Source organism: Juglans microcarpa x Juglans regia, chromosome 7S (genome assembly GCF_004785595.1).
Source record: "Juglans microcarpa x Juglans regia isolate MS1-56 chromosome 7S, Jm3101_v1.0, whole genome shotgun sequence".
Taxonomy (NCBI): Eukaryota; Viridiplantae; Streptophyta; class Magnoliopsida; order Fagales; family Juglandaceae; genus Juglans; species Juglans microcarpa x Juglans regia.
In genome coordinates this window covers 7967392-7984349 of record NC_054607.1, presented here as the reverse complement: position 1 = coordinate 7984349, position 16958 = coordinate 7967392, and the positions used below count along the sequence as shown (strand labels likewise).

General features: G+C 30.1%; 1 protein-coding gene across 1 annotated transcript; it reads right to left on the bottom strand.

Moving 5' to 3' along the window:
- Positions 1-10207: 10207 nt before the first annotated feature.
- LOC121240660 (40S ribosomal protein S15a-1) lies at positions 10208-12058 on the bottom strand. Its single transcript, XM_041138154.1, has 4 exons — positions 11934-12058; positions 11358-11505; positions 11107-11267; positions 10208-10487 (listed from the first exon to the last, which is right to left on the bottom strand). Exons 2-4 carry the CDS (start codon positions 11488-11490, stop codon positions 10389-10391), a joined length of 393 nt encoding a protein of 130 aa, XP_040994088.1. The 5' UTR covers positions 11491-11505; positions 11934-12058; the 3' UTR covers positions 10208-10388.
- Positions 12059-16958: the final 4900 nt, after the last annotated feature.

Here is a 16958-nt window from a genome sequence, read left to right as displayed (position 1 = left end):
GATATTAAAATGAGTTTAGATATATTTATAGAAAGTTTAAAAAGTTATAGATTTTGCGTGTAAATAAATATTGATTTAAAAAATATTATGGATCTCACGTGTAAAAAGGTTTTGAGTTGAAATTAGTTTAGTAATTTGAGAGTTAGGTATTTAGATGTTAGACTCAGTTTAAAATTAAAGAGAAATTCAGTCCAAGTTCCAAACAGACCCTGAGAAAAATAAAGCTAGATACAATTTTAGGATATGTAAATTTTATGAATTTTTTTTAAAAAAATGAGAGTTTACTATTAAAAAATTGATTTTTCATGCAGATTCTATATTTATCCACTTTTTTCAAATAGAGTACGTAGGATTTGTACATTTCAAAATTGCAAATATCATTTATCTATACTTTAAAATTTTTGAGTTCTATATTAAAATGTAGATAAAAAAACATATAAGATATCAAAAAAAAATTGATTTGTAAAATCTGCTTATTAACACATCAAACAAACAGATCATTGGTATGAAAATCTGCTGCATTAACTAATATAAAGATGTATTTATGTATTGAACTTTGATATGATTCTTCTAGTATTGCAATAAGCAGTATATTTATACAACAGTTTGTAAGTAATAGAATTTATGTGAGAACACATAAATTAAGGAAGCATGTGTTTGGGAGAATGTCGTGAGAAACCCGTGAAGGAAGAGACCACATAAAACTGACTCTCACACCATGAAAGTGTATAAAGGAAATAATAAAAAAGAAAAGAAATTAAATCAGTCACTTGATATCTTTTTTTTTTTTTTTTGGTTGGATATATATATATATATATATATATATATATATATATACAATAAGAATTTGGATTACATTTATTAATTATATTATGGAAATTGCTTATCACATAGATTTTGTCATAAAATCATTGTGAAGATGTATGCTTCTAAAATATATTTTCATTAATAATTTATGCTTTAAAATATAAAAAACTGTTAATTAGGTTATATTAAATATTTAGGCCAATATTTAAATATATATATATATATATATATGTTTATAAGCCCATTTTTTTGCAATTTGCTGATGTCTAAGCGATCAAGATAAGAGTTTTAAGAAATTATCAGTGTTTTGATTTTTTTTTAAGTTAAATGAATTTCACGACAAGTGATGTGTTAACACATCGATTTATATGTAACAAAATGAATGAGTGGTGGTGCTTGAATCAACCTAACATGTTTTGTTTATAAAACATCAATTCGTATCATCATCAATCACCCGTTATTTAAATGGATAATATCATCCGATCCGTGTAATTAAAAATGTTGAGACAGGGTCATATATTCGTCGTACACACGACTTGATACCTCAAGTTGAGATTGGGAAAATGTTTCTGGAAACCAATTTCAAAGACTGGGACAACTCGACCAGGTTGGCCAGAGACTGGGGCAAAACTACTTGGACGTGGTCTGAGGTACACCAAGTCAGTTTGAAACCGGCCAGTTTATGTTGCTTTATGTGTTTCACGAAAAACTTTTTTTTACAGTCCTTTATGTATTTTATTATTGTGATTGACTGCGTTACTTTTTTTTAATATAAAATAATTATTTTACTCAATCATATAAGTAAAGTGTGTAAAAAATATGAAAAAGGAATTGAAGACACCAAGAAAAAACAACAAAAACAGCTTAATACACTGCATGGACAGGGTGTACATTGTGGGACTTTCTTTATTGATCCTTTCCTTTTAGCTTCGAAGTTTGAAATAAATGCTAAAAGATTGACAAATTCATCTCCAAGAGAAGAACACCTAAAACCAAATGCAATAATCTTTTTATGGAGTTCGATCTAATACCTAAGCAGAGGATCTTATTCTGATAGAATAATGATATATATAAGTCTTAAATATACAAGTCTCGTATATATTTTTTTATAAAAAAGTAGATCCTATCATAAAAAAAATATGAAAACTCTTCTTTTTTCTGAGTGTAATCCACTTTTTGGCAAAAACGAGTTTATATCTTATCACGTAAATAAAAGAAATTTCAAGTTAATTTTATGACGAGTAAAAATTGTATTTAACGTTACCCGAACGAGAAACATGCTAGGCAGGATGGAGGCTAAGGGTATCATTCTATCCTTTGACGGAATGCTGATTGTGGGCCTTTGTCTCTCTGATCCATCATTATCGTTGCTGAGTGGAGGAAGCATGGCAACTTTGTGATAAGTTTTTGATATGAAAAAATTTATTTACCATCTTAACTTTTATCATCTTTTTATTATTCTATAATGTGATATTAGATGATAAATTTATAAATAAAATATAATAAATAATTTTTAATTATCTAATGATACATCATAAAATGATAAAAAAATGATAAAAATTAAGATGATAAATATCATTACTTTTTCGATAATCAATAATCTCTTTTTAAGATGAAAAGAGAACAAAGAGAGGACTTAAAAAAAAAAAAAACCACATTTTTTCTAAATTTAACTCATTAGCTCTTGGAGTAAACGTGTCTCCAAGACCATCATCAAGTCCATTATTACCACATTGATTTGTCCCAACAAAATAAAGAGGAAAAAAGCAGCAGTTTTGTAGCATACCCGCGTGCTGATCAGTAATTATCATATTTATAACTTAAACTACGGATATATGTTCCTTCTGTTCATATAATAAGACAGTATGCCACTAAAAATTAGTATTTATGTAAATAATTTTAATAATATTGCATTACATGAGAAGCTATGAGAGGTTTGGATAATGAGTTATGATGAAATAAAAGTTAAAAGTTGAATAAAATATTATTAGAATATTATTTTTAAATATTATTATTATTATGAGATTTGAAAAATCGAATTATTTATTATATTTTGTGTAGAAATTTAAAAAAATTATAATGATTAAATGAGATTAACTGAGATGAACTGGGGTATTTTTGTATCCAAACCCGACTAAGAGTCTCTCTCTCTCTCTACGCCTTGCCATGGGCAGTGGGCAACATCCAAATAGGGATACCCGCTCACAAGGGGTCGAGGTAGCACCAAAGTTTTGAATATTATTTTGGTGACCGTTTCGGTTAAGGCACTAGAATGAAATATTTCGATACCGATATCATTTCGGGATAGTCTATATATAGATAAATTAATTATATATGTATAAATTATATTTCAAAATAACATCAATGCAAGTCTTAAAAAATTAAAACGTATATTTATAAAACTCAATAATACTTCTAAGTTTTCAATCTAACTATTAAAAAAAGTAATCACTCATCTTCATTAAGAAAAGAGAGTATGGATTGAATTTTCAGTTCTCGAGAAAAAGATATTAAAAAAAGTTAAGAAAATAATTTAAAAATTTGAGTAAAGATTACGAGAATATACTAAAAATATAAAATTTTGGACCATACACTGAAAAACTAGCCAGTACACATTGAAAATCAGGTAATATTGATTGAAACACGTCGAAATGACCGATATTTAATCCGGTATGAAGTATATATCTCCTCCATATCGATTAGTACTCCGACAAGATAAAAATCGACAACCGTACTGGCTAGTACGGCACGATTTTTAAAACTTTGAATAGCACTCTACTTAGTGACTTTTCCTCTATAATTTTTTGTGGATTTTCTTTTTTAAAATTTAGTTCTCGACGAAAGGATAAACATTATCAATTTAGACTTGATGATAATAGTAATTTATATCCATAGAGAGAAATTTCTAAGCCGCAGGTACTTTCTCAACGCAAGTTTAAATGGACGTACGTAAGATGATCACAACCCCACCAATGGCAAACAAAAGTTGAGCATTTTGTCTTTAAGAGGCCATATACGTTTTTTTTTTTTTTTATGTCCTAATTAGTATTTGAATAAAAAGTGTAATTTTAAAATTAGAGTATTGAGCATGACGTCACACTTTTGGCAGTGAGGTGTCAGACTAATGGGCTTGAGTGCTATCGGAGCTTAATTCAGAATAAGGTGATTGGACCTTAGTATGGGTTTATTTTAAAACTGGTTATTCACTTTATTTATTTACTTTTTTAACAAGCTTTAACTATATATATATGTATACATATATATATATATATATATCTAAAACAAAATACATCACTCCGTGCTCTTTATTTACGGAAATATATACTTTTGGGTGTATCTTTTCCACTATAAAAATCTAACATGTAGGGAGGAATTAAAACTAGAGAGATGTTTCCATTAGCCTGCATTAAAGCCGCATATTGCACCAAATTATGCGTGCATCGATTTTTCTCTCGATATTTTTTTAAAACTTTTCATACTTTGAAATTGTCAAGAAGGTGCTTGATATTTCTGATGGTGCTTTGTATAGTCCAATTTGAGACTTGTTTTTTATTGTTTATGGCTTGAACAATCAGATTTGAGTCACCTTGAACTATGATTTTCTTTAAGTATAATCTGTCAGCTTCTTCTATGATCATCAAGGCAGCAGTTGCCTCCCCTATGTTCGGATTGATGCTTTGTATGAAATTTGTTTTCACCATTACTACACTTCTCGAGTCAAATCTGTATATTGCAACAAGAGTACTATTCTCTTTCCTAACTACCTCATCAAAAGACAAAAGATGAAACCCTTTAGGTGGTAGACTGCTGAACTTTTTTGAGATTTCTGTCTATGTTTTTATATGTTCAATGTATGATTTTTGTAGGTTAGAAAAAAACATGGGGGGGGGGGGGGGGGGAGGGGATTTTCTTGGTCATGCACTGCCTTGTTTTTAAAAAATCATAAATTGTCCATTGCAAATATGGTAAAAATTTGGAATTTGTGATGCTCTTTTGTAGGGAAGTCTAAACCAAGGGATGGATTTATGATGATTGCAATCCAATCTATAATGGATTGGGTTGCTAGAGATGCCATGTCCAGAGGCCATGGTAAGCTCTTCCATAGAATTCTAGTGTATATGCATTTGAGAAATAAGTGTTCAATATTTTCAGCTTCTTCCTTGCACAGAAGACAAAGAATTTGGTCATTTTCTAAATTGATAATTTTCTCTAAATTTTTCCTGATTAGAAGAATATTATGACTACCCTCCAGAGAAAAAATTTGAGTTTGTCCTGAAGTTTAATCTTCCACAATTTTTTCTAGCTCACTTCACTTCATCCTAAAGGTTATTTACTTTATTTACAACATCTTCTAAATTATTTTTTTCGAATCGGTAAGCAAACGCCAATCTTATGCCAAAAAAAATGAGAAATAAAAAAAAAATACATAATATTGGAATAACACAACGCTCTCATTTCACTATGATGAGGTGGTACTACCTATAAGTCTTTAAATTTTTTTTTAAAAAAAAATAAAAGTTGATCTAAAGATGATAAAAAAAAAAAATCACATTTTGTACAGTGAAATGATAATGAGATGAGATGTCGTGTATAACATTACTCTATGATCAAAATATTTTGAGAATGTGTCTAATATATTTATCATTTTTCAATAATTTTAAAATTTCATAAACTCTTTTTATGAAGATATTAGAGATTTCGTTTTTTTTCATATATACACGATAATTACGAGCTGCATTAAACTATATGTAAGGTGATTCTATGTTTTGGATTAATTAATTTCAAACTCTTGACACTGAGTTATTATCAAAGTTCTAATTCATTAATGTATGAAATTCATGCCCTAAAAAAAGTTAAAAATTCTTCGTAGTTATACATTATTTTTCATATTAATGAATCTCTTACATATCCTCAAATCTCATATTCATAAAAAGATTGAATTTAAAAAACTCTTTCTTTAACAAGAGAAAATATCAAAGTCATTAGCATTTATACAAAACTCAAGTAATTTGTACAATATATATATATATATATATATATATATATATATATATATATTAACACACACAGAGGCCTCATTTGGATGTTGAGATGAGATGAGAAATTTCTATATAGTAGTAAAATAGTTTATGAATAGTAATTAAATAGTTTGAGTTAAGATGTTATAAGTGGTTTTGAGAAATGAGAGAGAAAAAGATGAATAAAAATATTATAAAGTTAAAATATTTTTATAATGTAAATTTTTAAAATTATTTTTGTTTTGGGAATTGAAAAAAATTGAATTATTTTTTATGTTTTGTTTGAAAATTTAGAAAAGTTGTAATGATTAAATGAAAAGGTTGAAGATTTGAAATTGAAAGTGTTTGTGTTTGTAGTGTTTGGATGTTAAGATGAGATGCGATGAGATGAAATAAGACTATCTTGCAATCCAAACAGAGCCTAAAATTCAATTGTTCCCTTCTATCAAAGAAAAATACTTATTTATTGTCAGTTATTTGCTACGAAAATGACAATTTTCTACTAAAATAAGTCAATTCTCGTTGTAAATTAGTCATCATAAATATTTATATATATAAATATATATATATATATATATATACACACTAGGGAACAACCCGTGGTGTGTTAGCCCCAAGGTGCACCTGACATTATGATTTAAATAAATAAAAAAAGTGAAAAAGTCAGTAACTTATTTGTCAGGAAAAAAAATACAAGATTAAAGAAAGACAAAAAATAAGATTAAAAAAAAATTTAACTTCGGCAAAGTATGAGCATTAGTTTGCATTCATATTAGATTATCTATTTACTCTCTACATAATAATAAAATATTATTAATTTTTTATTTAAAAAAATTGAAACGAAAAGAAAGGAAAATGAGTACACTGTCAGAACAAAAAGGACATGAAAAAAAACGTCAATTCATATGTGCCGTGGGACTATTGAGGGTCTTTTAGTAAAACATGATTTTTCATTAAATTCTACAATGAAGCTACACATCAAATGGTCAAGGATCTTAAGGACCTTTTGGTAAAACATAATCCTTCATTAAATTATATAAGAAAGCTACACGTTAAATAATCAAGAGTTTTAAGGGTCTTTTGGTAAAATAGGATTTAACGGAAAAATAACAAAAATTACTATTTTCAAGTAGATAGTTACTTATTATAGTAGAGTAGTGATTCCTAATTCCAGCATAATTAACATTTAACATACCTAACGAAAGCATCACTGAAACGACAATAGTTTAGTTACATCCACGTACCCATTATAATTGTAATCGAAAAGTAGAAGGAAAAGAATGGGCCAGAAAGTGAATGCTCCAAGCATATGCTAAGAAGATCCTCTCCCCACACAAAACACAAATACTCCCTTTAAAGCTCAGAAAACTCCTCTGCACTCACCCTCTTTGTGAGAACATCATCCATGGCCTTCATCTAGCTAGCTACGTGTCCATTGCAGTTCCTCCTACGTACGTACATGGCGTCAAGGACATGTGGCGGCGAGACCATCAACGGCAGCAGCAACAATGAAGCAAGGAGGAGGAGGAAGAAGAAGAAGAAGACGATTATGGGAAGATGAATCGTTGCCGTTGAAGTTTGTGGGACATGTTTGATCAAGTTTGGGCAACTAAGGACCCTTTGGCAGTGCATCTCTAGATCAATGAGAGATCATTTGTGGCTCCAAGTAATTAAGCTTCGTCTAATGTCAAGCTGCTTTTGTGAGAAACATTTTATCTAATTCAAAAGACTATAATTAATTACTGGTACTAGGGTTAATTAGCTCCTGAGTTATGTTGTTTGTGTTCTTTGTTTGTTAATTAGCTCCTGAGTTATGTTGTTTGTGTTCTTTGTTTGTTGGGAGTTGGCTATATATGATCTTGTAAGTTTAATGTTCCATGGCGACTTGGTTCGCTCGATCTATATATATATATATATTGATATATATTATCTCTTATAGGAAATATCATGTTCTTGTTCAATTACTAGAAGAAAATGCTAATCAAAATCATTATCTACCACCACAATGAAACTAATCCAAAACCGAAAGGTCACTTAAAATCTTTGAAGAAATGATCCTATAGACAAAGGAAACAATGATCTAGAGTAACTCAGGTCGACCACCACAAAACTACATGGTCTGCACAAAACGGTACAGTCCACACCCAACCACATATCGATGGTGGCTCTCTCTCCCACATCGATAGTGCGGGATATGAAAAATGATAAACATACAACATTTTTTATAATTTTTTATACAACTATATTTTAAATTATGAGTATTTTTATAAACTAACTTATAAAAGTAACATCACTTTACATAAATATCTTCATTTTAAAACATGGTTATATAAAAAGTTGTAAAAAGGGTTGTACATCTATCGTTACTCTTTGTCTATAATGACTCCAATAAGTCTTTTCATGTTTGCTCCACTGCAGTCAATTGTCTCTGTCTGCCAATTCAAACGCAGTGAATCAGTATTGTTTATCTCGATAGAGATATTTTAGTGCGTGAACAGGTGATTGAGACATGAGAACGAATCAATATAAGTTGACGCATAAGATGACAATAATGAGATTTTTAATCTTAATATGATAACAAAATACATTTCTATTTTTAAAATATTCAATTTCAAAGTCATCTCTCAATTATATTAAAATGATTGTTTTTCAACTATTGCTTGTTCAGTCATGCTTTTTCTATTTCTGAAAAATTATACTTTTCGTGGGTTGATGTAACACATTTTAAATGACAAATAAAATAAGTAGTATGTATATATTTATCTCTTTTGCTTTTCATAAAAGGAATGTAATTACGATGTTCTTAATGCTGAAAAGAAATCCAAGGAAAACGCAAGGTAAGGCATATGTAAATCAGTTGCTCGGCAGCTAGCCCTCCTTTCTATGAAGACCAAGACCCAAACCAAGCTTGGAGCAATGCTGCCGAAAGTAGCAAAAGTTCTGGTCGACGCACGATGACTTCTTCCACTTTAAGGGCGAGGAGTTAGTACAATATTTGAGCACTTTGCTACTAAAACTCTGAAAAATAAATCTAGGGGAAGTTAGAGATTGGATAAGAGAGCACAGGCTTTTAGCAAAGAGAAATACTTTAACCACATTATAGAAAAATAATCTTAGAAACTAATGTAATTTTATGTGATCTATCAGATTATAAAGTTATTATAATACAGATTTGACAAATCATGTGAAACTACATCAGTTTATAAGATTATTTTTAGATAATCTCTTTGTAACTACAGCACTACTCTTTAGCAAAAGGTGAAAGAAAAAACATAACGTCGGTAAGGATTCAACTTAAAACCCAGATCATTCAAAAGAGTCTAAGAGTGAAGAGAGTTGAAAAGGACCTGTGATAAAATAATGAGACCCTGATGCATTTACCTGCCGACAAGACTGTACCAATGGATAAAAATACAATGGCATCATGTATATATTTAAGACTATTATATGTAAATATATTTTGCACCTCAAACTCACACCTTTTTCAATTTGCACCATTAATCCTAATTTGTGTACCATCTTTTCGACAAGATTATACTAAGGTCTCATTTATTTTCACAATTATTTTCATCTCATCTCATCTAATCATTACAATTTTTTCAGATTCTCACACAAAATACAATAAACAATTGAACTTTTTCAAATTCAAAAACAAAAAAAAATTATATATTATAATAATATTTTATTCAACTTTAAACTTTTATCTTAACTCATTTTATTTGCAAATGAGGAAATTATAAAGATTTTGAGTTGTAATTTTTTTTTAAAATAGAAAATGACAGGTTGGGAAGGCAAACTGTTATGTCCCACATATATGACTAGAGGAAATTATAATGAAAATGCTAGATCCTGACTTGATACGAGACATGAAATCTACCATACCAAAGGGACTTTACAATCTAATATATAACATCAAGCAATTTACTTTTATAAAATCTTTAACAGATCTAGCACTTCTCAATTATAATTGGTAACCAAATGAGATTTTGCATTCATGCAGATAACAATTTGTCACCAAAGCATATACGAGATGAGATAGTTTCTCAACCCTATTCAGTGATCAAGGGCACGATCAAACTGAAAGCTTTAAACTTATATTGGCAACTAAAATCTTCCACCTCTCAAACGCCGAAAACTACTCCATCAATAAAGACTAGACTTTTTTTTTTTTTTTTTTTTTAAACCGTCAGGAGATCATCAATAAAGACTAGATACACTGCTTGGAGCATACAGAAAGTTTCTCATCAACCATCACTGATTTTTTCAATTTGAAACTAAATGCAACATCATAAATTTATGATACTAAGGGACAGAAAAGTATTGAGTAAAAGTACTCGGCGGTGTGACAAAAACAATAAGACAGAACTATCAGTTCCATCAACTAAACATATCAAACTTGCAGCAACATCACATTAAACCAAAATAAAAAAATGCAAGTACAAAACTGAAATGATAATTTGGAAGAAATCATGTTGTTTTTAAGTTACTTTCTATTTTCCACGAAATTAAAGATACCGCTCAGCCAATAATCCAAAATTTCAAAATGGATCTTTAATACTCCGTTTAATAAAAGAACCCAAGTACTTTGCCACCAACATTCTTTCTCCTTGCTTCTTCATGATCCATGATTCCCGCAGAAGTGGTCAGTACAATATACCCAAACTGCAAAAGTCATAGCATATATGAGCAAACACATAATTACTTCCCAAAAAATGACACTTGCTTAAAAACAAATCAGAATTTAATGAGTTCATCTAGTACGAACAATATCACATCCCATCATATATAGGCTAAGTATAGTATAATGATCCATCATTTTATCTAAACGGTCTCATCATCACATGTTCTCGGCAAATCAAACATCCGCCCAAAATCACTTCCCTTGTCCAACCCCACACAAACTCATGCCATAAGAGAGAGGGGGTCCCTCGTTTATGACTCCATATCACTTTATCAGAGCTCTCAAAACTTCTAATTTCTTGCACAATAGCTATCAATCTACTATTATTGCGCATACAGTCCCTAGGTAATCCATGTATTTACAATAAGTTTTCAATTTTGCAACAAACATCTGCAAAATCATGCCACAAAATGTAGATGCCAAAAGTATGATCTTATGTTTGGTTTTCATCTCTTTCATCCAAACTCATTTTCCATGATTTCTGGTGTGTAATTCTCCTTAATCACAGATAGCAAACCATCATGTTAATGATAAGTCTTTTAGTTCAAACCAAGTCATACAAAAAATAAATCAATCAGATACAGAAATTCTAAGGCTAACCTGTCTTGAAGGAAGCAGCCTGGCAGTCCAGCCCTCAATCTCTTTGACACCGACATCAAAGCGTGGACTTATAACCCCACACTTGTTCAGCCTTCCATTTAATTCAACCACAATCTTGCCAGATCTGTGATCATCAACATACTCAAACTCCCCAATATAGCCTGTAAAAACCCAGAACGATTAAAAACATTATAAATCATTGTGCACAAGCGAAGGGGGATGAGGGGATAAATTCGTGCAAGCGGACAAACCATGCTTCTGCATGACTAGAAGAAACTTGATGATCACTTTCGAGGACGGCCTGATCATGACCTGTCGCTTTCCCCTCTTCTCTGCATTGTACATGCTCTTCAGAGCATCATTCAACACGCTAACTCTTACCATCCTCCCGAATTCAAACTGGTCAAAACGGTTACAGCAAACATCCAATCATTAACAAAACTAACACTTGCTATTACGTTACAAATGAATAGGTGGGTATTCTCGCGATCGGCATACAAAGACTACGACGAAATGTTACCGGGATCAAGTAACAAACCCGTCGAATGAAAACCAAACCGTAAAAGAAAACATCTCCATCAATGGTAGTTGTTACTCGCACATTAATCAGTCAATTGATACAAAATATCAAAGCCAAAAGAAAAGCAGCGGTATTCTTTGTCTATAATATTGTTGTGGAGCGAATCAAGCTCTACCATGAAGCTGATAAATACGGTACGCATCGAAGTAATCAAGCAATTCTTATAGGATTCATCTTACAAGGGGTCAAATCAAAATCAGAGAGAGAGTCAGACTAGCTGTTTAACGGTTGTGTGAGATAGGTTTACCTGAGAGCAGAGATGGCGGCCGCGTCTGGGAGCTCGAGAGCTGGAGTGATGGTACAGAACAAATGGGACTAGGGTTTTGGCTTGATATGGAGGTTATTGTTTCAGGAAATTGTCTTAGCGTTTTGGGCCCTTCTATGTTTTATATACTCGGCCAGGCTAAGTTAAAAACGGGCCGGGAGTTTGATAATGAACCCAAAAAAACTGTATAAAATAAAAGAAAATGATAAGATTACTACTCTCACACTACTCATTTACTATTCTTTTATATTTGATTTTTTTTAATTTTTTATTTTACTTAATGATTAAAGAATTGACTATTAGTAAAATTATATATTTTTTTAATTTTTTTTAATGATTAAGGATGTTAAAAAAATATTTAAAAGAAAATGTTAAAAAAATAAATACTTTATAAGTAGTAGATGAATAGTAAAATAGTAGTAACTCTATCACTACCCTAAAATAAATTAGAAATGATAGTTGCAACCGTGAGTATGAAAGTGTCATGTAATTACTTTGAAAAAAGTCAATAAATACGAAATCCACATGTAAAGAAATTAATTTTTTGATAGTAGACTCCACTCTTTTTTAAAATGACTACATAACGATTACACACTTTACAACTGTATGTAACATTACTCAAAATAAATATCACCAACAAAATCAATATTTGAATTTTCAAACACTTAAATTTATAAATAAATCTATTTATCATCTTTTTTATTATCATTCTCTCAAGATTTATTGATTTGATATTAAATGATGGACTCACAAGTAAAACATACTAAATAATCTTCAATCAATTAATACTACATCATAAAATGATTAGATAATTATGATAAAATGGACTATGTGTAACATTATTCAAAATTTTTATATATATATAAAAAAAAAAAAAAAAAAAAAAAAAAAAAAGGAGAGAAGTTACAGGCCGGTCGAATGCCTATCCCATTTTTACACCCGCCAATGACGCACTGCCACATAAGAGGTGTAGGAAACTCCATTCTACACATGCATGCATGAGAAAAAAAATTCACAACATCTTCCCCCTCTCTCTCACCCTCCCTTCCCCCCACCCGACGCCTACTCTCCCGCCTCTTTCTTGTTGTTGGAAGGTGACACTATTGATAGGATCTCTGGGTGCCATGTTCTCAACAACTGATCTAATAGATCTTCAAAGCACGTTGATGGTTTGACAATTTCAAGCTTGAGATCGCAAACTGGAGGAAGCAAGATTTCTCTCAATTCTTCACGAATAATGATATTCTTTTTACAGCAGACAACCAATTTTAATCCATTGGAGTGCTTGAGCTTTTTAAGAAATTGTCTCAATCCATCAAACCATAGAGCATCGCTACGAACCCATATTTTTCAATCAATTTTGAACCCATTTAGGCAAATTTCGAAGTTGGATCTGGGTTGTCGTTTTATTCACAAGTGGAAGACAACATGACAAAACCAAAGAGAATCAAGCCCATGTTTTGATGTTTCCTGGCTATTATATATCATGGGAGCTAAAACGCTCCACCCTGTTTGCCTAGGCTACAAATTGACAATGTAATTTTTTGAAATGAACTCATTTGACAAAAGTTGAAGCAAGACCCTCACAGTACAGAGAGAGAGAGAGAGACAAGAGTGTGCGCGCGCGTGCAAGAGGTAGGGCTGAGCAAAATTCTGACAATCCAACTCCGAATCCGACTTCGCTCCGACTCCGCTCCGACTCCGACAAGTCAGAGTCGGAGTCGGAGTCGGAGTTTTTTCCCTATTGGAAGTCGGAGTCGGAGTCGGAGTCGGAGTCATTGAAGAACCGACTCTGACTCCGCTCCGATCCGCCTCCGACAATCTGCCTCCGCCTCCGACTTGGTCCTCCGACTCCGCCTCCGATTTTATACATATTTTATAAAAAATATATGTGTTTTTCTATAAATTAATCATTTAAATTTTATACAACTATATCTTATATAGTTAGTTAAACTCAATAATATACTAATTAAATAATATATTTATACTATAATATATAGACTAAATTGACTAATAAATAATAATAGTTTAGTATATGACTATATGTAAATATCATACTATTACAAATTTATAATATTACTACCATGTTACATGTAAGTTGTAACACTAAATTACTAATGTATAAATATAATAACATGTAATACTAATGTATATATAATATACTATAAACACTAAGATGCATAATAACATCAACATGTAATACTAATGGATAAACACTAATCTATAAATTTAGAATAACATATAATACTAATGAATAATAACTAAAGTATTATTCATATAAATTTTATATAACAATATCTTGTATTAATTATATTTTTTGACTTAATAAATTCTCAACATATTCCTTTTGATAAATATATTAGTAATACTAATATACATTAGTATATTAATTAGATTTATGGTCTAATACTAATACTATTAGTAATCCACTTTAACTAATACTAATATTTATACTAATACTATTATAGACTATAGTTATAACTTATAGTATTATACCTACACTAAATCACTGATTCACTATAACTTATACTAATATAGTTATGTTAAATCACTATAACTAAAACTAATGTAGTTATACTAATCATTATAACTATATATAGTATTAATATCACTATTAGTATAATATATAGTATTAATAATAACTAATACTAATATAACTATTAGTATAACTAATGTCACTACTAGTATAACTAATACTAATATTAATATACTAATACTATTAGTGTATTACTAATATTTATATATATTAATATATATATCAAGTATAAGAGATTAGAGATTTAATATATATAATATTAAATCACTAACATACTAATAGTACGATACTATAGTATTAGTAATTATACTATAAGATATAGTAATAGACTAATAGTATAATATATTAATACTATATTATATATAAAATAGTAATACTATATTTTGAATCTTCATTTCATATACGGTGCCTTTTTTTTTTAATATTCATATATAATAATATATATCATATATATAATATAATTAAAAATAGATTCATAGTAATTATAATAGTATACTATAGTAACTATACGGTACTTTTTTTTAATCTTCATTTCGTATACAGTGCCTTTGTTTATTGTAGTGATTAGTTGGATGTGGATATGGAATCATGGACGATGGGAGTACATGTAAAAATATGACTTTCTTTTTATTTTTTGAATGTATGTTAGTATGTTACTTGTTTTATTTAGTTGTATTTTTTATTATAATCAAAAGTTTAATAAGTTTGGATTGTAATTTTGAGAAAATTGAAATTTGAAAGACCACAATTTTTTTTTAAAGTGGGTCAAATATGAAGTTCAAAAGAAATTTAAAAAAAAAAGTCAAAAAATCCGACTCCGATCCGACTCCGATCCGACAAATCGAAGTCGGATCGGAGTCGGATTCTCTACATGTCGGAGTCGGAGTCGGAGGTCGGATTCGACCTCCGACAAAGTCGGAGTCGGAGTCGGAGGTTGGACCCTCCGACTCCGAAACTGTCGGTGCTCATCCCTAGCAAGAGGTGCTTTTACTCGACTAGAGCGACGAGTTCAAAATAATTCAAATACCTAAGAGAACTCAGGGACATGTGATGCTTAGGGAGGATCCCGAGGGGCCGTAGAGAGGCAAATGGGTTTCATCTTACTCCCCAAACTAACTTTTGATTTTATGGTTGTTACCGTTACTCTCCAAATTTAGGAAGCAACTATATGCAGCCTAAATCATTTTTTTGATTTTTTTATTTCAAGTTTAATAATATATTTAGATATATTTGTCATTCCTACTCTTTTTTCAAAACTAGAAACAATATCATATAAAGGAAATTTTCTTATTTTCGTTAATGTGAGGCAAATTATATTTTTATATCTTTCAATAATATTAAATATAGTCATTTTTACTAAAAGTTTATCTAATTTTTATTAACAAACACATGTTTCCATATTGCTATATACTATTTCGATTCCCTAATAATTACATATCTTTAGATTTTTTTATTCCGAATTTAACTATATATTTCAATTCCCTACTAATTTTTAAAATTTAACCGTTGCAAATATTATTGTTGGAAAATGAGGATTTTGACAAAAAGTTATATTATTTTTAAAACGATAATAATTTTGAAAATATTTTCATATCCACAAAAAAGAAATTTAAATTTTTTTTTTTAAATTTTCGCTAGAGAGTAACAGTTCAAAATAGAAGGAAAAAGATAAAATAATTAGCAGTTGAGATTGTAAAGGAAAGTGAGAGAAAAAAATAATAAAAAATATTATTTTAATATAATAGAGAAAGAATAGGGAGTGAGATGTAATAGATTTTGGAAAGATGGGTAAAATGTAGGAAAAAAATTAGGAAAATATGATTTTTGGTGAAAATTTAGGGGCAAATTTGCTCATCCGAATGTGGATGTTTGGAGAATAAGATAAGATAAAAAATCTGTGAATAGTAGTGAAATGATTTATGAATAGCAGTAAAATAATTTGAGTTATGATATTTTATGGGGTTTTGGAAAAATAGAGAGAAAAAATTCAATAAAAATATTATAAAATTAAAATGTTGTTAGAATATAATTTTTTAATATTATATTTGTTTTGAGATTTAAAAAAGTTGAATTGTTTTGTATTTTGTTTGAAAGTTTTGGAGAGTTGTAATAATTAGTGTTAACGTCGTGTTTTGTGCACCTTTGGGCTGGGTTCCAACAACTCAGGTTTTCGAGCTTGTCATCTGCACACTTTAAGCAAACACAGAGAATGGAGGGGCCTTGGTAGTGGCCGGGGAGTCTTCGATGCTAAAGTTAGTATATATTCTTAGTAGTTTGTGCCTAAACTTAGAGAAATCAAATAGAGTTCTTCATACATGTGGATCGACTTTTATACTAAGTTTCTGGTGGGGCAGCTCGTATCTGGCTTGAGGAGCCTATGTCCTTTCCACTGTTCGTTCTGTTAGAATCTTTTAATGCGGCGTGGCTTTTGGGGCGGCGTCATTAATGAGGCGTAGAGTCTGGGGAGTGGT